A 24,516-nucleotide genomic window follows, 5' to 3' on the forward strand; every position below is an offset into this window, starting at 1 on the left:
ACCACAGCCCATCTTATTCTGCCTGCTACTTGGCATCTTTTGCCAGGATTTGGCTTTGCATGGTATATGACTGATATTGCTGGACCTTGCCCATTCTATGGATCTAGGATAGGGCTAGAGGAAGTGCATTTCTACTGGGTATGCCTATAATCCCAGCACCGAGACAGATGGAGAGAGTTCAAGCCCAACCTGGTGATAAAGCCTCACATACTGAAAAGGGAGAAAAAAATATCTGTGCCTCCAGTAGAGTTCTCTCCTACCTCTTTCACATTCAGTGGTCCTTATGGATGTGGCTTAGGAGTAGTGTCTGCATACCAATGAAGCCCTGGTTTCAGCCCCCAGAAATCTGGCATGTGTGTGCATATGTATTATGCATTTTGTTTACTCTTTTCTTTTTTTCTGAGACAGGGTTTCTCTGTGGCTTTGGAGGCTGTCCTAGAACTAGCTTTTGTAGACCAGGCAAGTCTCGAACTCATAAAGATCCATCTGCCTCTGCCTCTTGAGTGCTGGGATAAAAGGCCTGCACTACCACTGCATGGCCTGCTTACTCTTTTCTTGGCATTTTGTTCTGTTTATCCCTTCCATCACCATTTCAAACAGTGCTCAGAGACAAAACAAGCAAAGGCAAGGGATCCAATGTCAAAAAGAAAATATTTAGCTGTGTGTATCTGAATCTATGTATGTGCATGTGCATGTGATCAGATGTCCTGATCACAGACGGTTGTGACATACAAGACCCCAGGAAGGACAGCAAGTGCACTTAACACTGAGCCATCTATCTTTTCAGTACCCAGAATCAAAAGTCTTCATATTGTTCAGTATCTTCCCTGGTGACAGTGCGCATCTAAATATGACTTTATGAAATGCTTTGGCAACAGTTTAAATGTGTAGGATTTCCTTTCCCAAGCATACAGCACATCTCCCTCACTGTAAGGCTAGAAATGGTAGAAAGGTTAAAGATCAGTATTAGAATGCTTCCCTGGCATCGATGAGTCCTGGGTTTGAATCCCAACACTGTTACAACAGTATAGGCAGACAAGCTGCATCCAGAAGACATTTAAATGCATTTACCTCAGAGGTGCATTTTATCAGCTAAAAATAGGAATGGTAAAGAATGGTGATTTTCCAGTCATCACTAGTTTTTTGTTTGTTTGTTTATTTTGTTTTTCAGGTTTAAGCAACAGTTGGAATGTCTTTATAGAGGGCCCGACTGGTCTAAGAGTGAACTTGTTTTCTGGCCACCACTGACCATTTTCTATCCATCACCTCCATGCTCCAAACACCTTCCCCTGCTATTAGGTCCATGTTACTGTATCAATTTCCTCCTCTTGCTTCCCCATCCCCCATAGCAACACAAAGTTTTATATATTAATAAAAACTGTGAAAAAAACCCTCAAATCCCACAAAACAAAAACCATGTTATTGGCTAGGGAACATACTCAGTTGGAATTTTCCCCATCATTTCATATGTGCAAGTGAACTTTTGGCAAAAATTTACATACTGTGTGCACCCAAGGCACTTCCTTCATAAAACACATGCCAACCCCCTATCTCCTGGCTTTGCTGAAGGAACAGGTATTATACTGACTAAGATTACCCAGGAGGCTGTTCCCCTATGCAATACAGAAGTATCCTACTCCAGTCCTTACCTGCTTCAGCACTACTATGCTTCACCACATATTCACAACAGATAGTCTCATGTGCACCTTCATTTCTGAATTCCCAGGGAAAACCAACAATGCTCGGCACTGAAACATTTCCTACTTACTAAATGGAGAGCAAACTTAATTTGTTACTGTTTGCATGAAATTTTTCAGTTTTGTGCCTAGGTTAACAATCTAAGCTAAGCAGTCACCATGCTGTGTACAAACTTGTAGTCCCTGCCACTCAGGAGGGTGAACCCAGGAGTTGAAGGATGGCCTGGGAAAAGTAGCAAGGATTCTGTAAGAGACAAAACCATGCATGCAGTCATAAACAACACAAAGTAGCCACAGCATGCATATTCTCCATTTTGCAGATTAAAAATCACCCAAAGCCAGAGGCCAAATTTGCCAGTTTTTACTAAGTCTAAAGTACAACTTTACTTTCAGTAGTCAGGCATGCTAGCTAAGCAAATCACTTTGCAATGAAAACCCACCTGCCTCCTCACAATTCTAAAGAGCTTACAGAACACAGTAACCCCACTGTGCCATGTCCAGTGGTATGCAGAGCCAGTGGCTGGTGGCCTGACACCCACAGAAATTGTTCAAACTGTTGTCCTTCCCTGAGCCAGTAACATTGCAGACTTAATATGGTAATATAGAGAAAAGGCAACATTCTAGAGGAGGGGCTTTTGAGTCCCACCCACTCCCTGAGGATTGACAGCACAGTACAGGCAGGGATCTCAGAGCATCTCCAGGCCTATGCTTCTTACCCTTCCCAATGCTGCACCCTTTTAGTACATTCCTCATGTTGTGGTGACCCCACAACCATAAAATTATTTTTGTTGCCAGTTCATAATTGTAATTTTGCTACTGTTATGAATCCTAATGTAAATACCTGATATGCAGAATGTATGTTCATTGTTACAAACTTAACATAACTAAAGCATAGTGATTTTTTTTTTTTTTTTGGTTTTTCGAGACAGGGTTTCTCTGTGGCTTTGGAGGCTGTCCTGGAACTTACTCTGTAGACCAGGCTGGTCTCAAGCTCACAGAGATCCACCTGCCTCTGCCTCCCGAGTGCTGGGATTAAAGGCATGCGCCACCAACGCCCAGCTAAAGCATAATGATTAATCACAAAAACAGCATATAATTACATATGTGAAATGTTTATTTACTACAAATAAATGAAATTTTGTCTTGAAGCATGGTGTAGCATGGCTAACAGTCTTAATATAACATTGTAGTATGTTAATATACATATATGTCTTAATAGAACAATGTAGCAAGCTACATTGCTACATTTTGTGGCTGCATGAGTAAAAAGCCAACCTCAGTATGACATTGCTGCTTCTTTCTCACCAGATCAGAAATTCTTGTGGAAGATGATCTTCACTGTGCTCTTGCAAAGACTGCCCCAAGTCTACTTTTGTATTTAGACTTGATAACCCAACAAGCTGGAAAACCCTGTTTCACAAAGATATGTTGCTGGAAATGCAAGAAGATCCAGCAGTCTCAGGCAGACCAACACTTGATTCAGAATTTTGTAACTGGCTGTGTAGAGAAACCAGTTCTCACTCTGTCACTCACTGTTCAATGAACTAACTGCTCTTGTGCTGTCTCAGGAATGTCTTCCACTTTGACTGTGAGTGGGCTTCTGGCAAGTGCAATTGGAGTGTCAGATAGATTTGGGATATACGATGAAATTTCATCAGCAAGCTAGTGCAAGCGTTCTTTCTCAGAAATTATCATTGTAATTGTTTTTGTCTGGTTCAGTGTCAAAGGAAGCAATGAGGCAACATGTAAATTTTATTTTCATCCAATTTTTCCCTTCCTTCCTTCCTTCCTTTTCTTTGCCATAGCTGAAGTTTCATTTGGAATGATTGGATCATTTCAGACAAACCAAGGCATGTTGCATCTGGTCTTTCCAGTGACAAATTTAAGTCATTAAAGTTGGTGACCAAGTAAGTTATTTTCTGTAATTCATTTATTGCTGCACTTCAGTCTTGCTTTCTGATTAAAAAACATTTAATAAAACTATGTTCAAAAACATTTTTTTTAAAAAACTTTTTCTCTAGCTAGTCGGTGGTGCACACCTTTAATCCCAGCACTGGGGAGGCAGAAGCAGGTAGAACTGAGTTTGAGGCTTGCTTGGTCTACAGAACATGTTCCAGAACAGCCAAGGCTGTGTAAAGAGACCCTGTCTCAAAAACACCAAAAGACAAACAAAACAAGTTTTCCTCAGTGTGCAATAGCAGAGCTTTGTTGGCCCATCCATTTTTTTTTTTTTTTTTTTTTTTGCAGTTTTGAAAACAGTTGACAGTTTAAAGTGCTTATCTTTACAAAACTGAAAGTACTCATGATGCTTTCCATTACTTCTTGTAACTCTTGTGGCAGGATCTTCATTGCTAATGATTGCTGATAAATCACACAGCGAGTTCCAACAACTTCTGGTGACTCATTCAGTAACAAGCGTTTAAATCCAGATTGACATGCTAGCATAGCTGGAGCACCATCTGTGCAAATACCATGAGCCTTTTCCCACAAGATTTATGCTCTTTCAGAAATGAACTGTGTCCAATACATCACGTGCAGTAGTTGCTGTTTCAAGTGGTTTGAGATATATAACTCCAACAGTCTTTGGCTGCTGGCAAAAGTAAGTCCTCAGCAATGGTGTGAGGTTTCATAGTTCTGGAGATTCTGAGTGCCACCAAACAGCTGCTACCTCTGTTTTTGTGGTACTGGTCATCAGTGTCAAGTATGGCTGTGTTGAGTCCATCAGCTTTGCTTCTAAAATAGTTGGTATCCTTGCCAGTAAAGCTCGGTGCTAGCTATCTAAATGTTTTAGTTTGGTTGACTTCATAAATTCAGCTGATAGAACTTCAGTACAAATAACACATTATGGCTTCTCAATTTCTACTGTAATTTTTGGGGTAAAACCACACTCAAATAAATTCTATTTTTTTCTTAATGTTTTTCTCTACATGATCCATTGTCATGGGATTTTTTTTTTAAGATTTATTTTATTATGTATACAACATTTTGCTTCCATATATATCTGCACACCAGAAGAGGGCACCAGATCTCATAACGGATGGTTGTGAGCCACTATGTGGTTGCTGGGAATTGAACTCAGGACCTCTGGAAGAGCAGTCGGTGCTCTTAACCGCTGAGCCATCTCTCCAGCCCCCTATGAGATGGCTTTCTAATGAAAACAATATATAACAATGGCTTTAATAATACAAAAGATAGCTGGGCCTGGATAGCACAATCAGGCAGATCTCTTTGAGTTCAAGACCAGCTGGGTCTACAAAGCAAGTTCCAGAGAGACCTGTCTAGAAAACCAGTGTTTGCATCTCATTCCAGAGCTTCTATGGGGAGCTCTGGGTTTCATTTCCCACTGTCCCCTAATTTCTTTTCTGTTGTGGGTAGGGTGAGAAGTTAACAAAGGATGTACTTGGGAAGATTGGAAAGACTGACCCATTCCTATTCATTTTCTTTAGAGTTGTCCCCGAATGTTCTAGAACACCTGTCACCTGGTTATGTGATGGATGACCTGTGGATAGTGTCTTGGACTCTGCTTTCTTAAGTATTTTTTTTTTAAGTGTGTGTGTATGCATACATGTAACTGCAGATGCCCAAAGATGCCTGATCAGATCCTCTGAAGCCGAGATTACAGGCTTTTCTGAGCTGCCTGTCATTGGTGCCAAGAACTGAACTTGGACCCTCTGCAAGAGCCATCCATCGTTCCAATCCATCCTTGACAGCTCCTCTTAAAGACACCAGTTGAGCTGGGCAGTGGTGGCACATTCCTTTAACCACTGCAGAGGCAGGTGGATCTGTGAGTTTGAGGCCAGCCTAGTCTACAGAGTGAATTCCAGGACAGCCAGGACTGCACAGAGAAACCATCATCTTGAAAAAAACAAAAAAACACCAGTTGCATTGGATGAGGACTTCAATAACCCCATTTTACCTTGCTTAAGACCCAGTAAGGCCACACACTGAGGTCCCAGGGTGAGGACTTGCACCCTAACAAAAGTAGGAAGACAAGTTCTCAGTCTCCTGCAGAGCCCCTACTTGGGGCTTAGCTCTGTGCTGGGCAACACAGACAAAACAAGTGCCCAACTCGCATTGTGACTAAGGAGATGACAGCTATGGAGGCAGTAAGCGACACACTGAATGGGTACTCCTGAAAGGCTTGAAGCTGCCTCCAAGGCTAACAGCTCAGTAAACTTGACACTGTATTCTAAAGTAAAAGGGAGAAAAACTCCCTTCGGTTTACTCACTAGTTTGTAACACCAAATAATATAAACCTGGGCATACAGAAATGTTCTAATGGTATATTATACTCACAAGCAAAAATAAAAAATTGTTACACATAACAGAATTCACAGTATTTCTGATTGCTACTGTAGCATAAATCTACCTAACTTGTCAAAAGTACTGTAACTGGGCTCACACCTTTAATCCCTAGAGAGGCAGAGCTTGCAAATCTGTGAGACAAGGCCAACATGGTCTACAGAAAGTTTGAGGACAGCCAGGGCTACACAGGAATCCTGTCTCAAACCAGGAAAAACCCCCCAAAATCCTAACTACTATTTAATGAAGTTGTCAAGTACAAAGCAGGCTGATATTTTCTTTCACTACCAACACCCAAGAGGACTTTATCGCTGATAACAAGGTGAAGCATGTTGGAAGGTACAAAATGTAACAAAGCCACTTTGGCTTATACAGTGCCAGTACCATCTCACTGGACATAATGGTGCGTGCCTTTAATCCCATCTGATCTCTGAGTTCAAGGCCAATCTCATCTACACACTGAGAGCCTGTCTTGACAAAATCATGGTTTTTGGCTTGGTATGTAGTTTGACGGGTGATCTTGAGCACTGTGTACCATTTCTAGCTTATTAGGGAGTGAAACACGGGTCAGGACATTTTTATAAAAGATAAACTTGAACCTACCCCTCTTGTGGACCTGATGCTTAGATGACACGTCTATGATCCCAGCACAAGGGAGCAAGATCAGGAGTTCAAGGCACCCTCCACTACAGTGAATTTGAGGTTATCCCAGGCTACATGACTGTGTCTTGAAAAACTTCAATGCCAGGCAGTGTAACTATGGAGAACTTGTAACCATTTCACACTACAGACATACTGACATACCTCTTTCACCTACCTCAAGGCCTTCTGTTTCAAGTCCATCCATCCTCTTTATTTCAATGAGTGTTTTTTTAAAAAATGTTCAATAGACAAAGTTCGCTCATAAGAGCACACAAGCAGCCAGGCGTTGGTGGCACACGCCTTTAATCCCAGCACTCAGGCAGAGGCAGGTGGATCTCTGTGAGTTTGAGGCCAGCCTGGTCTCCAGAGCGAGTGCCAGGATAGGCTCCAAAGCTATACAGAGAAACCTTGTCTTGAAACAACAAAACAAAAAATCCTAAAAAAAAACCAGCACACAAGCAAACATAGTAATAAGGTGCACACATGTGCTACAACCATGTTAGATTAAAACTTGTACCAAAGCACCTCCCCAGCACCCATGTGAAAAGCAGATGTCAATGACAGGAAAGTGGAGTCCCTGCCTGCATCAAAACCCAGATATAGTAGACAAGTCATCCTACTGCAGATTATGTCTACAATGAAGCAGGGGAAGATTCTTGAGCCCAAGAGGTCAAGACCAGGCCTGGAAACCCAAATCAAATAAAGGTATTAAGAACTTAAGAGAAGCTGGGCAGTGGTGGCACACGTCTTGAATCCCAACATTTGGGAGGCAGAGGCAGAGGCAGGCAGATCTCTGAGTTCCAGGTCTGGTCTACCTACAGAGCAAGTTTCAAGACAGCCAAGGATACACAGAGAAGAAAACAAACGATAACTCTTCTTTCAATATCATGCCTTTCAGTACTCTCACATGCAAAGGCAAGGGCTTCATAGAATGTTGAAGGTTTGCAAAATCAAGTCATGACTGACAGCACTGGTAACCAGCATTGTTGAGAAGGTAGCCACAAGTAGTCCCAGTTTCCAGATTGACTGCTGAAGATTTACAAGAACTAAAAATGATAGCACTACCTAAATAGTACACAAAATGGATCTTTCAACCCCCTCAGACCCCCTGAATACTGTAATTGCAGGCATAAACCAGTCTCTCTTCAGCCCATTGACCTAAATAAGTGCTACCTCCTGACTGGATAAAGGCATATGCTCCATGCCTGCCCTTATTTGTTGAGATCCAAGAATGAACTTTTCTCCCATTCCTGTAAAAAGATGGTCATTGATTTCTCACTTAATGACTCACCATTAGCACTCATTAGTATTTTGTTGCTAACTGGCACAGACCCTGCCATTCTGAAGCATCCAAGTGACCCATGTGCTTTTGACAGATGCACACTTCGTGTGAGAGATCCTTTCTGGCACCGAAGGATGGTCCGAAACTAACATCCTCCCCGCCCTGTTAGTCCTAAAATTAGATACTACCAAGAGCCATGGTTGCCAGTTTTCCCTTCTCCTGGGACAGTCTCTCCAAGCAGCCCTGGCTGGCCTGCAACTTCCAGGGACCTACCTACCACCTCCAGAGCTGGGATTCAAAGGTGTGTCACCTCCTCTAGGCCTACCAAGGCCAACATTTTCATTTTTCAGTATTGTGAAAACCTGTAAACCAGTTCATAGTTGGTCTTTACCCAGTTCAGGCATAAGGCTCCAGGCTTTGTGCTCAGTTGCTACTAAGCAAACAATTCTCACCACCAAAATACATACCTACTATGCTTGCCATTGTTCCAAATAGGGAAGGAGAACGTCATTAAAAATCCTTGGGTACTACACCAAAGTGTCTCAATATGCTGCCAACAGCAACACAATGAAATTGCTACCTATCAGTGGCACTTTAAGGCAACACATAGGCTGGGGATGTAGCACGATGAGCACTGGACACAGTCCCCCACCACACACATATTTTTGATCTTAGTTACATGTCATACAGACATCTTCACACCTTGGTCATCACCTTACAAACCAGTTTGGCTCAAAAAGACAAAAAACAAAACGTCCCCCCATCCCCCCAAAAGCAGACTAGTCAGAAGAGGGACACTTCTAGCGCACCTACACTAGATGTTGCGAAATCTTCAGGTAAAGATGCTTCAATGGTCCCTTTTGCAATCCTCATGGCTCATTCTAGTTGAATTACAATAAACTATTCTTTATTATCCCAGCAATTTTCAGGGAAAACAGCCTACTGGCTTAAGACTACACCATCTCTGTGGTTCATGATTTATAACAATTCATGTCCTATTACAGTACACTCTGAAATATTTACAATATGATAGACTAAAAGCAGAGAGGAAATCACAGCAAAGGCAAACCTATATTCCACTTGTGGGTTGTAAGAGCATATGCACAACCACATGGGAGACAACCAGCCTCCCCCTTCATATATATTTTTTTTATTTTCTTATCATACCTTCCCAAAACAGAGACATTCAACAGTAGTTAGAATGGCAATCTCCCAACATTTAAAAAAGCTGCATCACCCAGTGGGTGAACAAAGAAAAGAGTGGCAACCTAGAGTTCAGCTGAGTCAGCGACTGTGGAGCCTTTAGTGGTGAGGTCTTCCAACTTCAAAGTGATGTGTCTTCAACGTATACCATCATTTTAGTGGAAAAACAATTTGGTGAAATGAGATTCATTTCCAGACAGGATTAGTAACAGCATTCACTGAGTTTCACACTCTTCTTTGTGAACTTTGAAGAAAATGAGTGGTAGCTAGAAGATAATGGGATTCCAGCTCCAGCTGCAGATGGGACAACATACCAGAACAAAAACATCTCTATATTCTGATTCACAAAACTAACAGCAGTTTTAAACCTGCAACTTAATTACAGACCAATGACACCACAACCTTTTCAAATGGCAAAAATACAAAAAAGTGTTACAAAAATATTTCAGAAAAAGTGCATAGTCTAAGTGCATAGTAAATAAAAGCACTGAAAAATATCTTGCTAGAGAGAGTTCAGCCTATAAAGTTATGACCAAAGCTGAACAGTTTTATCTTACACAAACTATACTCAAAAATAGCTTTATGAGACTGATTTCTGGCTAAAAGTATCAAAGGGTTTATTAGTCAAGAAACAAATACCTCAACTGACAAGCATGATTAGAAAAGAAACAGAAGCTGCCACCTGCCAACTCCACCTAAGACTTCTTCAGCTTTATGGTAATAATCTTACATATATCTCTTGATGACAGAATGTGGCAATCATGGAATTAATTATTGCTGTTCAAATTAAAAAAAAATAAAAGGAAAACCACAAGAAATCAATCCTGACAATCTTACCAAACACGCATCAATTTACAATTCAAGATTATTTCACAAAACACCTACAGTTACACAATAGGCTCCTGGCAACATTTTCAGACAAATAATCTTTTAATTTATCCAGACATGCTGTAAATGAATAAATTACACTTAAAGAATTATTGTAAGTTTCCCCTTGGTTTGGATGAAACAGAAAAGAAAAGCGGCCAAGAGACTGGGAAGAAGCGCGCACAGGTACCTACTACGGAAGCGAGGCTGGAGTGTCAGCATCACCAGCCTCACACTGTGTGACACTCTTATAGCCGTTTCACAAGGGTTTTTAAGGAAAATATTCTGTGATAGTTATTAAACCCTTTAACACTTTCACTCTTATTCAAAATCAGTCGATCTGCTTGTCAGGGGCAGCAGGAGACAATGCCAATGTTATTATGGCAGCTGCAGTACTGGGTATTGTGCCTGTGAGTCATTAAAAAAAGGCAAAGTGCCCTTTTCTACTTGGATCAAGACAAAAAAAAAATCTTTTGCAGCAAAGAAATATATAACAAATGGCTTGAAGTAGTCTATCAAAAAAAAAATTTAGGGAAAGCTGTGTGTGTGTGTGTGTGTGCGCGTGTGTGTGTGCGTGTTGGCTCATGTTTTTTAGTCCCAGGACTTCAGGGAGGCAGAGGAGGATCTCTGAGAGTTCTAGGCCAGCCTGATCTATACAATGAGTTCCAGGCCACCCAGAGCTACAAAATAAGACCCTGACTCAAAACAAAACAAAACAAAAAAAATGGGGGAAGATATACTTCTTGTTGAGTCAGCAAGGCATTTTGTTGTTTAAAAAAATTTCACTTCCTTACAGAAACAGTTTTTAGTTTTTAATGAACTTGTAAACAAAAAGCTCCCATTTCAAAATAAAAACAAAATCCCAGATCATATAGATGTTTACAGTGATTACATTTATCTAAGCAACACACATACATGTTCAGTTGTAAGACGGTAACTAAATTTCTGTGACAAATATGCTTTTTTAATAGCAAGAACATTATAGAGTTAATGCAGAGTCCTAAGGATAATCTAGTAGTCGCTATGTTTTTTTTTTTTCCTTAAGTCTTCACTTTAGATGCTGTTATTTCTAGTACAGGTAAGCAGGCAGAGTCTTTCAAATGCTCAAACACTGGAATCTTTGGTTGCTACCATATCAGCTGGCTTGCAAACAAGAAGCCAGCCGTTTAAAGAATGTTTTAAGTCAACAACTTGCAAACCCCAGGGATGGAAAACCCTAAGAACACACAATTGTGAACATTTACAACCATCACAACTGTGGCTGAAGACTGTTCATGCCGTTCTTCTGAAATGAGATCTCAAAGCAGTCTAGTTCAAAATAAAAGGTTTTAACAAAAAATTGGCATATGCACAATTTCTCCACCAATTCGTGTGTCAACCATTTAGTTAACTTTTCCACTTGAAAAAAAAAAATGCAATAGAAAACCAGACACCATGTTTCACTACCTCAGTTAATATTCACAATTACAGCGGCTATAGCGCAGGATCAGCATCAGCAATGCTGTCCGGGGCCAGTTTATACTTAAAGTAAGTTCTTTACACCAAGTAAATGGTTGTCCACAACCACTGGCTAGTGTACATATGAACTAAAATGTCTAGTTTTGGGAGAAACAAATGCTGCTCCAATCATCTGCTCTGCTGCTTCTCTTCCTCAATTCATGCCTAGAAACCTATCAAAAAACCAAACAGAAAAAGGATGTTACAAGTTTTAAACATGTTTACAAGTACTTCCCCAAATTAGGCAGAACTAGGACAATAATCATGTTTTAGTGGCTGTTGGTCTCATTTTGAAAATCACCATGTTTAACCTTGCAAAGCAGCGTGCAAGACTCTTTTAATTAAAGCCATCCCACCCCATGTGAATGACCCAGGAAGTCTATAGGCAGTCAGTGCCTCAGCTCCCAACTCTAAACTAGAGTGGCTGGCTAGTCATCCACATGAGGATGCCCAGTTCTTTTGGAGCTAGAACATAAGCTATTTTGGAAACCCAACAGGTAAATGAGAAACAGATGACATCACTGCAACTAGAGGATGGTTTCAACTAGCCCAGAAGCAAAGATCTCTGTGGACACCATTTCTTATGGAGATTATACACCAATAGTCAGTGTTAATGAATTCTCTTAAGGCATAACTTTGTGTTATGCCTCCAAGAATAGGATTTCTATGCAAAAAGCTCACACTGATCTTTCTACTTCTTTACTTACACTATTGTACTAAAAAGATCACACCTCCTCACTACTTGTGAACTAGAGATGAGCAATGCTGTCCTATCCTATCCTATCCTATTCTATCCTATCCTGCTGTACAGTTCTTTCCCCCACAAATGGAAGCCATGGTTCTAATGGCTTGTCATTATGGTTGGAGGCAGAATAAACATACCCATCTCTTAATAACCTGAACATCCCATAAACAAGAACCACTGTCTATTCTATTTCCTTTCAAACGCAAAATGACTAAACTCATTTCTGACCATTTCTTAACTTCTTTAACAAAAAACCAAAACCAAACAGCCACTACTAAAGAAAAACCATGTTTTTATCGGTAATAAATTGTTCCTTTCTCCTCCTCAAACATTGGTAGGATATTTATCTCCTTTGGGGTTCGTGGGATTTATAAAATACTTATTTTTAAAGATTTATTTATTATGTATATATAGTATTCTGCCTGCATGTATGTTTGCACATCAGAAGAGTCACCAGATCTCATTACAGATGGCTGTAAGCCACCATGTAGTTGCTGGGAATTGAACTCATGACCTCTGGAATAACAGCCAGTGCTCTTAACCTCTCAGCCATCTCTCCAGCCCATACTTACTCTTTATTACAAATGTTTTTAAGAATAAAACTGGAAAGATGTTATAAAGCATTTATACCCATCATTTGATAAGCATTCTTTCACCACTTAACTAGAACTTTTCCTTTGGGAGGAAAACCAGACATCCCCATGTATTTGATAAATAAACCTAAGCTTTAGAGGCAAAGATGCATTTCACCCCCTCTTGCCAGAGGTATGAACAGGCATATAACAAACACCAATTCCATAATCCTAAGCATACAGAAAGGTAACATTAAATAAAGATTATGAAATAGTATTGGCAAACTTAAAACCAAAAATGTGCTGTGCCCATGTGCTCTTTTGTATATGTACACATATACACACATATATGTGTGTAGGCACAGTTGTATGCAGGCTAGAGGTTGAAATCAGGTGCTATCTTTCCCGATGGCAAGTCATCTTGCAGATACCTATGCAGGGCCTTTTGCTGAAACTGAAGTTCACAATTTGGCCAGCTTACATTGGGGATGCTGTCTCTAACTTCCAAGTGTTGGGATTACAGGTAGACATCCATATCCACCCATTTTAAGGGTTTTGGAGGATTTGAATGCTGGTCCTCACCTCCCTATCCACAGTAAGGCCTACTTTAAAAGGCTACCAACCAAACCTATATTCCACCTATAAACCTGACCATCTCATTTTAATGGCTAAGAAGCCATTAAAATCAAACTATGGACTAGCTAAAACAGAAATGACCTTTACCCCCTCAGTACTTGGCTTTATGTATTAAAGTTATTCATAAATATTGTAAAACCAAACATGGTTTCCCAGCTACTAAAGCTAGGGCTCCTCCCTCCCCCTATGTTAATAACTTGCTGTAATCACATGTTTATATTTTAGTACTTTGTAACACTGAATATCCCTCCACATAAGCAGATCTGCAGTGGAAAGCCAGTGACTAACAAACTAAGCCAAATACAAGACAATTAGGTTTCTTTAATAACAGGGAAGTCCCAGGTCAGAAGTCTCTCTTTGTGGATCGGCCAGGTCAGTCTGTGGTTACAAATGTTTAGGGATTGGTTGAAGATTAGCCTAACAATATTCCTGGTAGAATAAAGCAGTCAAATCCAGATTTGGTTCTTCAGCTAGAGAGGCCAATGGTAGGATGTTCTACCCAGGTATCATTCCTCCAATGAGCTCTTCTTTGATGGCACTCAAGAAGGAAAAACACCATAGCAGGTCTCCAACATTCAATCTTCAACTACCACTGAGCACTCTCTCTTCATGTGTGCTTTAGTCTTTTGTTGGTTTTTAAAGTCTTGTAGTCTGGTTGACACTTCCGGTTCCAGAGTCCATCTTCACTGTGCCATTAGTCAAAATGAAGGATGAACCTCTTCTGTTCCTATAGGAGAGGGAGAATGAAGACTGTCACCAAAGTTGCAGGGTTAGTGGGATCCAGGAATTAGCTACTACATTCAAGTTTCTTTTCAATTCTTCAAATAGAAAAAAGTACTTATTTTATGCAATAATCATACTTTATCCCCTCAAAAAGAAACCTACAAGAAATGTATCTATTCATGAATACACTTTCAATGTGTCCAGTTTTTAAAAAAGATAGAGCCAGAATCCATTTTAAACAGATACAGTTATGTTTCGAGACAGTTCCTCATGCCTCTACATACCTCTGTATTGAAGGGACAAGGGCTACCATACAGTTAAAGGATGTTTATACATTAATAAGGTTTACATTTGTGGTGGGTATTTGAAATTTAGGCTAGTTCCACAGTATAATAAGAATTGTTTCAAGTTATTTTCAACTCAGTAATCAACATACAATGTCACTTATATTAAGTAACTTTTCCTACAACATTCTTCTATGGTCTTTTGGTTATACAAAAGTAAGCTAGGTGAATTTTGAATTAAGCTGCTAGTCTATACGAACCTGCTACATCCTATCAAAACCAAAAGTGCAACTAACTATGCTCTACAAAAAAAACGAAAACTAAAAACACCCCGAAAACTAATTACTAAAGACGGAGAAGTATTTTTCTTCACAAACTGGTAATTTATGCATAAAAGGTTCAACTCATGCTTGAATTAGACCAACAGACTAATGATCTGAATGACTGTCTTCTCTACTCAGATTTCATTTTCTAACACCTTCTATAGTTGGTAAACTTAACATACCTGTTACAAAGGCAGATGATGGGCATTACACAGCACTGAGGCTTAGCAACGCTGGCAGTTTTCCAGGCCTTCTGACAGTCATCACAGACCCAGACATGCAAGGTTAGCAGGCCAGTGAGCCTCGGAGAGGTTGTCATCTTCATTTCTTGGATTGTGTCCATCTCTCAAGCTTTACTGTCCACAATGAAAAAAAGCCGATGGAAATACCAGATTTCAGGAAAGGTTCCCTGGTTGGTCTTCTTTGGACTGAATTTATTCAAGGTAGGTCAGTCTCTTCAGGTATAGAAAGGTCTTCCCTTCCCTGTTTTAGGTTAAGTTGCTGAATTATCAGCTGTGTTCCTGGCAGCAGTTGGTGAAGTCAGAAAAGGTTAAGCTACACATCGTAAAGCCCTGTAGCTGCTGGGGACCACTGACAGGTAGGTTAAGGTGAGGGAAAACATTTCAAGTCTTTGAAAGCCAACATCTTCTCAACCATTCTTGGTAATAAAGCTATTTACTACTTCTGTCTGAGATAATGAGCAGTTAAAGACGGGGGAGGGGGGGTGTCTGGAAGAGGTGGCTCGGCAGTTAAAAGCACTGGCTGCTCTTCCAGAGGTCCCAGGTTCAATTCCTGGCACCCACATGACAGTTCACAAGTCTGTAACACCAGCTCCATGGGATCTGACACTTTCACATAGACATATACACAGACAAAATACCAATGCATATAAAATAAAAATAAATTCATTAAAAAAAAGACAGAATGACAATGGAATCCCATGAGAATCTCCCTTCTATATGATCTAAGCTAAAATTCTCTACCTGGTCCATAACTAACGAAACAGTATGTATATATGCTTCTAAGAAGAGATCTCACAAGGCAGCCAAGGCTGCCCTCAAACTTGTCTTTCCACTGTCTCAGCTACTTGGGGGTACATCAGAGTTAACTGGGATTTAAATGTTCATAAAATGTTTCTTCTTTCTACGCCTTTTCTAGGTCATAAACAAGTTCCTTTCTGACAATTATAATATAGTTGAAGAATACCAAGTGAAATGGATTGCCAAGTGTTCAGAGCGAGAAGCTTTTATTCTCTCTCTGCTGAACCAATAGAACCAAAAAATTAAATCATGGGGCACTTCAGCACTGGAAAAAAAAAAAATTAAGAGACATTAGGGGAAATCCATGTCTCTTGGTCTTAACTAGCTTTGTAACAGTTATCAGAGCAGGGATCTACCTATTACATAAAAAGCACATACTGCTGGGCGTTGGTGGTACATGCCTTTAATCCCAGGACTTGGGAGGCAGAGGCAGGCCGATCTCTGTGAGTTCGAGGCCAGCCTGGTGTCCAGAGCGAGTGCCAGGATAGGCTCCAAAGCTACACAGAGAAACCCTGTCTCGAAAAATGAAACAAAAACAACAACAACAACCACAACCACACAGCACATACTAGCTGGGCAGTGGTGGCACAGCATTTGGGGGCAGAGGTAGGCAGATCTCTGTGAGTTTGAGGCCAGCCTGGTCTGCAAAGCAAGTTCCAGGACAGACTCCAAAGCTACACAGAGAATCCCTGTCTCGAAAAACAAACCAAACAAACAAAACCAAACAAACAAAAAGGAAGCACATACTAACTAAATAAGCAAGGTTTGGAAGAACACTTGACACTCTCAGTGAGTGGTTAGAACTTTCTGTAATTTCTATGAAAGAAACATATGCAAAAACAAAAAAACAAACAAAAAAACCTGCCAAGAAGCCAAAAACAAAACCCCATAGAACAAAAAAAAAAAAAATACCAGTAAGTGCCAGCATTTAGAAGATCTTTCCAGAAAAGAACCTTTATGCTTGCTGAAGATTATGAAACTGAACTCATTGACATGTAAGCATGTTTACATTGGGGGGGGGGGGAATCTTGGAGTCTCTCCTCTCTTTCTCCCTCCCTCCCCCTCCCTTCCCCACCCTCTCCCCCATCCCTCCCTCCCTGGCAGTCCTCAACCTCATAGAGATCCATCATCCTGTCTCTCAAATGCTGGTGATTAAAGGCATGTGGCCACCACCCAACCACTTCCTATAACTTCTGAGCAGACAGAAATAATGGTGCTACCATTATCGGGAGAGTCCATGAAATCAAAGGCTATAATAGTAGCCTTTAATCACCAATAACCTACATAATGTGAGAGGCAGAGGGTCTAAGACCTGCTTTCTCATGCTACCCTTAGGATAGATGAATTTTCTTAGCTTTATGAATGAAGAGAGAGCTTTCTGTTTTGGACACTAATTTTACAGATATTTATATCTATATTCTGTATAGTGACATAGCTTGTGGACCCCCCCCCCCAGTGTGTGTGTGTGTTAGTCAGGAGTCAATTCTGATGATTGTCCCTCTGATGTCTTTTGCTTTTTGGAGGTGGGGTCTTCCACTGGGACATGGAGCTCATGATTAGTCTTAATCGGGCTGGCCTGGAAGTCTGGAGGTTTTGCCTATCTCTACCCAGCTAGCCAGGGCTAGGCTTACAAAAAAATATTATTACAGTTTGCTAGCTTTGTTGTTGAGACAGGGTCTCAAGTCTCAGTATGTTGTGATTGGCCTCAAACTCACAGAAATCTGCTTGCTTCTATGTCCAAGTACCAGAATTCAGGGTGTGTGCCAGACCATGCCCAGCCCTTGTCTTTTTAAAGGCAGATTCTAGGGATTGGACTCAGGTTCCCATGGCAAGCTCCTACCAACTTAGCTAACTTCCAGCCCCAAGTTAACACATTTTAGAAGCAAGCAATATTTTGCTCAAGGTAAAAAACCGTATCTTGGTAACCCATTCCACCCATCCACTCTGTGAGAAGAATCTCTTTCTATTGCCTAAGCTGGCCATTAACTCCTTAGAGCTCAAGCGATCCTCTCGTCTCCCAGTAGTTAAGACTATAAGCATTGACGTCACTGAACCTGGACTTAGAAATGTACCTTTGAAAGCAGCCAATAAAAGGTAATTATTTATTGAAAAACCTTATTTCAGAACATTACAAGTCCATGTACATGTTTTAACTTGCATGACCAATGTGTCTAAAGAGGTTTTTAACTGTTTCAAGTTACTTTTATGAAAAAGTTACGATACAGAAGAAGGCTTAAACTTGTTTAATCATTTTCTTTTTCAAGAAAACATACTAACTCAGTGGATCCAACTTCTCGTCTTTAATACCTGGATAAAGCAGGACAAAAATTCTGCTTGTTTATCGAGTAAGAAATACATAGTAAATGAGAACAATGAAACTAGGTCAAAAGTAAGATACTTCTTTCTGAAGGCTGCTTAATGCCTGAAGAAAAATGTTCTAGGCCAGATGAGATTTCAATCTTAGTTTTAGAAGCTGCAATTTGTGATGAATCCTATTATCCCAGCCAGCTTGGGGAGGGGGGGAAAAGAGAAGGGCTTCATTTCATGGAAGCAAGCAAATATAGGTGTTGCTTAACATCTCAGTTAAGAGGCTGTATTTGCCTTCATTTCAACAATAAAATCACTTCTCATTAATACTTGTTACCCACTCCAACACAGCTGTACTTTACTTCAACACAAGCTTACTTACACAACATTAAGAAACAAAAAGAGGCATACATCAATGTCCCAAATGAGGTGCACAAGCTGAACAATCTGAGCACCCGCTAAGCTCTTTAGCTCAGGCCTCATCATCTAAAAGCCCTCCTCCGCCAATCTTCAACTCAATCCTTCCCAAATATAGAAACAGAAAGGAAGCCCCTCAACTTTACTGAGCTGCTGGGATGAGGATGACATCAGTTCATTCTATTTCTTCAAATGTTTCTTGGATACTAGAAGTTTTTCTTTCTTCCTTAAAAAAGGCAGGGTCTTTAGCCCTGGTTGTCCTGGAATTCACTCTGTAGAACAGATCTTGAACTCAAGAGATCTGTTTGCCTTTGCCTCCCAAATGCTGGGATTAAAGGCATTCGGCCCCACACCTGGCCTAGAATCTATTTCTAAGTTTAAAAATTTAAATACAATACTAAAAATATAGAAAATGCTAGTATTTGAAAACCACATTCAGACCAGAGCAGTCTTTCAGAAATAAAGTAACTAGAAACCCCAAACCAATGCTTACCTGCCCACCATTTACACACAGCAGGCAGGTATCAGTAGGTAAGTCCCAGAGAGGGAGACAATACCATGGAAGCGGGAGTTGAGTTCTAAGGCACCGGGAACAGGGAATGATGTTGTGCTCTAACAGTTCTAATCCTTAGAAGCACTCAAAAGTGCCAGAAAGACAGAGACAGACTAGCAGTTTAATGGCATTTGCCTCAGTTATCTTCAATTGACAAGGATCTATCTGCAGGCTTCAATTCTACATTGAAAGAACCTTAGTGCCTTTATTCCTTAGCATTTGAATAAAGAATTCCTCCTCTTAAGGATCATCATAAAATTAAGATCTGTCATAGCTCACTAGCAGAGAGGATTTATGATTTAGAAATATATGCTGAGCTTTGAGGTTAACAAGGCGCTCTGCAATTGAGAAGATAGACATGCTGGAGGCAACACCAAGACTCACCTCTTAATTAGGTCATGTTCACATTTCCCCATTAAACACTAAAGCATTAACATGCAAACAAAAATGTATAAATATCTTAACACTGTTAGTCTCAAAGTAAGTCAAAATACCATGGCTAACCAGATTCTGTATTAAAAATCAACAAGTGTTAGGTCTAGGATTTTGGATTGATTGGCAATACCATATTCCCAACACCAAATGTTTATTTTGGAAAAGGGTTAATGAATGAGTAAAAGATGCAGTTGTTAAAAATGACCCAAAATCCCAAGAGAAATGATATAATATACACACATATATGTATATACAAATACATATACATATATATGAACAAGGACATTTGGGTTTAAAGTTAGTAGTCAAATTTTCCAAGGACGTCTTTTTTTTTTTTAATACAAAGCCAAATTTTATGTATTTTAAAACCACCTCCTTGATCTAACACTGTTATAAATGAATGAATTACCCAATTTGTATTTAATTTTTTTCCCTGTAACGTCACTTGGTTCTTGGCTACTAACCTTTCATGTTACTCTTGGTTTTGTCAGTTTGCTTGCCTGTGGGGGTTTGGGCCTGCTGACCCTGCCCACTGGAAGAGGCTGCCTGCTGTGCCGCTTTCTGCTTTAACATTGTCCAATCAAATGTGTAGTCATATTGGTGGTTCAGGGTCCTGAAAAATAAAGTGCCATGTCACCTTCTAATAACACTGTCCAGCTAAATATTCTATTCTCTTTTCAAGACAGTCAAGGGCATTCATTTCTTTTCCCATTATGTAGCCCCAGCTAGCCTGGAAATCTATATACACCAGACTCCCTTAAGCCCAGACATCTGCTTGCGTGTTGCTAGAGCACTGAGATTAAAGGCAAGTACCACCCTTACTCATTAGCATGGTAACTTCTAAGATTTTCTTTCTTATAAGTAATTCTAAATAATTACTCCACATGTCACAACTGAAGGGAAAATGTCAACCACTCTGGTCTGATGTATTAGATTAAAAAGGAAATAGTAACTTTTCAAAAACAAACAAAAAACAAAACAAAACAAAAAAACCCTGCCTTTTAAATTTCCTCCAAAGGAGTCAGGCATAGTGACACAAGTCTTTAACCCAAGCTTCAGTAAGGTATATCTCTACTGAATTTGAGGCCCACCTGGTCAACATATTAGGACCCTGTCTAAAAAACCAAACAAAATCAAGACACAAATCTCCACAAAGGGGTATACTAGGAATGAAAAACTAAGCAACTCCAGTGGGTCAAGCTGTCAATTACCTAGAAAGATTCATTTAGAACCTTCTAGGGGAGCATGTATAAAACTGGCAGCTTGTGAGGGAGATGGTGCTGGTATCTTAGGACATCATTTCTGGGACTAATGGATTACTTGCTGTTTTCTTTAAGAATGTGAAACATGGGCACAACAACCTCTAGCCTTCAACTAGCTGTGCTACAGTGGATGACCCTGAACTCCCAATGCTCCTCCATTATCTCCTATGTGCTGGAGTCTCTGGTATACCTCTGGCAGATTCTGTATTTCAATGCTCCCTTCTCCCCCTCCCTTTTTTTTTGGGGGGGGAAGGGGGACCAAGAATAATAATCTCAAGACAAGGTTTCTCTGTGTAGCCCTGGCAGGCCAGGAACTCAAAGTTCCACATCTGCCTAACCCCCAAGTTTAAAGACACATGGGTTTAAAGACAAATGCCACTACACCTAGCTTTTAATGCCTATTTTATTTGGTACTGAATAGGGTTCTGCATCATTGAAATTACTGTTAAAAGATTTTAAAAAATCATTTGCTTCTAAAATTTATTTTCGATTAATGTAATTACATACTTCTCCCTTCCCTTCTTCCCTCCAAAAATGCCTATATACTTGCTTAAAAAAAAAAATGACCATTTTTCATGACTTATTGTTATATATAACACACACACACTTTTTCTTTTTTGTTTTTTTTGAGACAGGGTTTCTCTGTGTAGCTTTGGAGCCTGTCCTGGCACTTGCTCTGTAGACCAGGTTGGCCTTGAATTGAACTCAGAGATTCACCTGCCTCTGCCTCCCAAGTGCTGGGATTAAAGGCATGTGCCACTACCGCCTGGCTACACTCTGTGTAACATTATTTATGTTTTCAGGGCTGACCACTTGGTATCAGATAACCAATTGGTGTGCTCTTCTCCTGTTCTCAGCATTCCTTAGTTTAAGCAGTCATGCTGATGAGATTTTATGGGTATAGCTTCTGACATTCCGAGGATATAAAAATCTCACAGCCTGTGAACCCCAGCCTTAGATTCAGTAGTTATTATTCTGTAGATGCAATCACTGAGAACAGGGCAAAATTATTCTTAATTATGTGCATGTAAACATACACATGGGGTGGGGGTGGGGAGTGTCTCTCTATACATGATTGCAAGAGTCCATGTAGACTAGAGGTATGTGATTCTGGGGAGCTACAGGTGGTTATGAGCTGCCCAATGTGAGTGGGGGAACCAAATCTGAGTTGTCCACAAGAACAATGTTCCCTTCCTCTTAAGCCATCTCTCAGCCTCTGCAGCCACTCACGGCCTAACAACCGACCTGAAAAGGATGCGGAATAGCTGCCTCAGATACATGTAATCCGGAGCTTCCTCAAAGCGCAGCCCACGACAGTAATTTAAGTACATGGCAAATTCTGCAGGAAACCCCTATCAGTTCAACAGTTAAAACAAGAGTGAAAAGCAAAACACCAAGTTAGGAAAAACAAAGTTTTGAAATACAACCACAAAGAAACATATGTTGCTTCAGTACTTTGTAGGAAGCTATAACTAAGACAACTATAGTGATTCTGTCTCAAAAATTTAAGCTCAAATTCACCATCTACTCAGGCTATAATATTCAAGATGTCCTGGTTAGTTTCTTTGTTAACTTGACAATTCCTAGAGTCATTTGGGAGGGAACCTCAAACGAGAAAATGCCCCCACCAGATTGACTCCTGGGGCATTTTCTTGATTAACAATTGTTGTGGGAGGGTCCTTCTCACTGAGGATGGTGCCAGGCCTGGGGAACAAGCCAGTAAGCAGCAGCCCCGTTCCTAACTTTAGGTCCCAGACTTAAATTCCTGCTGACTTCCCTCAGAGATAAGAGTGTGGCCTTAGTCCTAACACGAAATAAACCCTTTCTTCCCTAAGTTGCTTTTAATCATGGTGTTACATTACAGCAATAGAAACCCTAAGACAATTGTGAAGAAACCACCCCTTTCTACAGCACAACTCAGAACTTTCTCTGAGGACGATAACGAAGACAACTAATTTTTTTTTTTAAACTAGGGAGATTTCCCCTACATTATCAGACATCTTCCTGATAATGTAGGATTTGCTTTTTTTATTAACAGGACTATTTTTAACTCACTTTCTGTGTGCACTATGTCTGTGTATGGATACATGTATATATGTGCTACATACAGCATGCACATGGAACAGAGAACAACTTGTGGGAGTTAGTGCTTTCCTTCTACCACTCATCTCAGGTATCAAATTCAGGCTATTAGGCTTGGTGGGAGGCGTCTACTCACTGTGCCACCCTTCTGAACTGATTATTTTTAAAAAGGTGTGTGTGTATGTGTTCACAAATTCGTGCCTACTGTGACTACTCTGGATGTGCTTGTTACCTAGAGAGGACAAAATCTGGAGCTGGAGTTACTAGTGGTTATAAATGATTCAATGTGGGATCTAGGAATTGAACTTCCACCACCTGCAAGAGCAGCAAATACTATTTTTGTTTGCTTTTTGAGACAGAATCACTCTACATAGCCCTGGCAGTCCTGAACTCCTGACTCTGATTCTGGAATGCTGGGATTAAAAGCACAGGGGCAACACCACACCTGGCATGGCACATGATTTTGACCACAGAGACCTGTCTCTCCAGCCCACGGTTTTTATTTACTTAGGACAGGGTCTTACTTCTGGCTGCCTAGATAGACCAGAGTGCCTCTACCTCCCAAGTGCTAGGATTAAAGGTGTATACCACCACACCTGGCCATGTGAATTATTCTTAAATATTCATCATGTACACTTACCTTACACAAAACTTCAACAGGAGTGGACATCTTCTTTTCACTAATCTTTTCATATTTTTGTTTCTTTGTTGCAGCCTGTAAAAAATGAGGAGTGAAAGGATGGATTTAATACCTAAGAGGTGCAGCAGTTGAGCTCACTAGACACCATACACATGAGAGATTCAGTATGTGAGAGCTAAGAAAATACATGGGATCAAGTCCATATCCATGGGATAACGCCACTCACCAAAGAACTGAGCATTTTACTGTCTTCCTCTAAAGGTTCAAAATAGCTATTAACTTTACACCACAGATTTATTAACATACACTCAAAAGCCCACCTATGCTTCCAACCAGATCAGGCTAGCTGCCACCAATGAGTGCCAGCACGACAACACTAGCTTCAGGTTTAACAACTGCTTTTAACAATTACTTCTTACTGAAATGGTTAAGGCAAAAGCAAATTTTGGCTGAAACTCAGATTTGGAAAATACTTAACGACACCTTCTACTGTGTTTATTTCTTTTCTTCTCTCCCCTTTCACAGCTCCCTCCCCTGAGATGGCAGAGCTCCCTACTTTAACTGCCTAGGCTTCTCTTAATCTACTGGGCCCATACCACACCGAATGTTCTGGGATCACCTGTCTCATATTTTTCCTTCAAATAAGACAAAAACAATCCTCAGTAATTTGAGTCTGATTTACCTTTAGCCCTTGCCATGGCAGACTGGTTCTATTAAAATACATCAAAACATATCCTAAAGATTCCATGTCGTCTCGGCGACTAGAAAAGAGAAAGTTATTTTATGAACCAGTATTGGGAAAACATGAAAACTAAGTACCTATACATAAAAGAAAACATGCTCACAAATGAAGATGAAGACTATTTGGCATCCTACAAAATTAGGTAAAGCAATAAAGTTTAAAACAGATAGATTAACCACCTATAAAATTGTCAGAGAATTGTTTTTAAGAGACTGACAATATAGCTAGATAACTCTCTAAAAGCTAATGAATACTGAAAAACTAC

The 24,516-nt window shown here is 40.3% G+C and overlaps 1 protein-coding gene across 8 annotated transcripts in view; it reads right to left on the reverse strand.

The window, feature by feature from the left end:
• Nucleotides 1–10,783: 10,783 nt before the first annotated feature.
• The window catches only part of Csnk1a1 (casein kinase 1 alpha 1), a 36,454-nt gene continuing 22,721 nt past the window's right edge, over nucleotides 10,784–24,516 (reverse strand). For 2 of the 8 annotated variants that reach the window (XR_003482800.2, XR_003482799.2), the window contains 6 exons: nucleotides 24,192–24,270; nucleotides 23,510–23,584; nucleotides 22,033–22,139; nucleotides 19,990–20,138; nucleotides 14,956–15,129; nucleotides 13,745–14,170 (listed from right to left, as the gene is read on the reverse strand). Coding sequence is in view for 6 of the 8 variants with exons in the window: in XM_027402785.2 (XP_027258586.1) it covers nucleotides 18,086–18,120; nucleotides 19,990–20,138; nucleotides 22,033–22,139; nucleotides 23,510–23,584; nucleotides 24,192–24,270 (445 nt within the window). In the remaining 2 variants the exon portion in view is untranslated. Of the gene's footprint in view, nucleotides 11,664–13,744; nucleotides 14,171–14,955; nucleotides 15,130–17,901; nucleotides 18,121–19,984; nucleotides 20,139–22,032; nucleotides 22,140–23,509; nucleotides 23,585–24,191; nucleotides 24,271–24,516 lie in introns of those variants that run through there. The other 6 variants (XM_027402790.2, XM_027402787.2, XM_027402788.2 and 3 more) reach the window with 5 other exon arrangements.

The sequence above is a fragment of the Cricetulus griseus genome, chromosome 2, assembly GCF_003668045.3.
Source record: "Cricetulus griseus strain 17A/GY chromosome 2, alternate assembly CriGri-PICRH-1.0, whole genome shotgun sequence".
Taxonomy (NCBI): domain Eukaryota; kingdom Metazoa; phylum Chordata; class Mammalia; order Rodentia; family Cricetidae; genus Cricetulus; species Cricetulus griseus.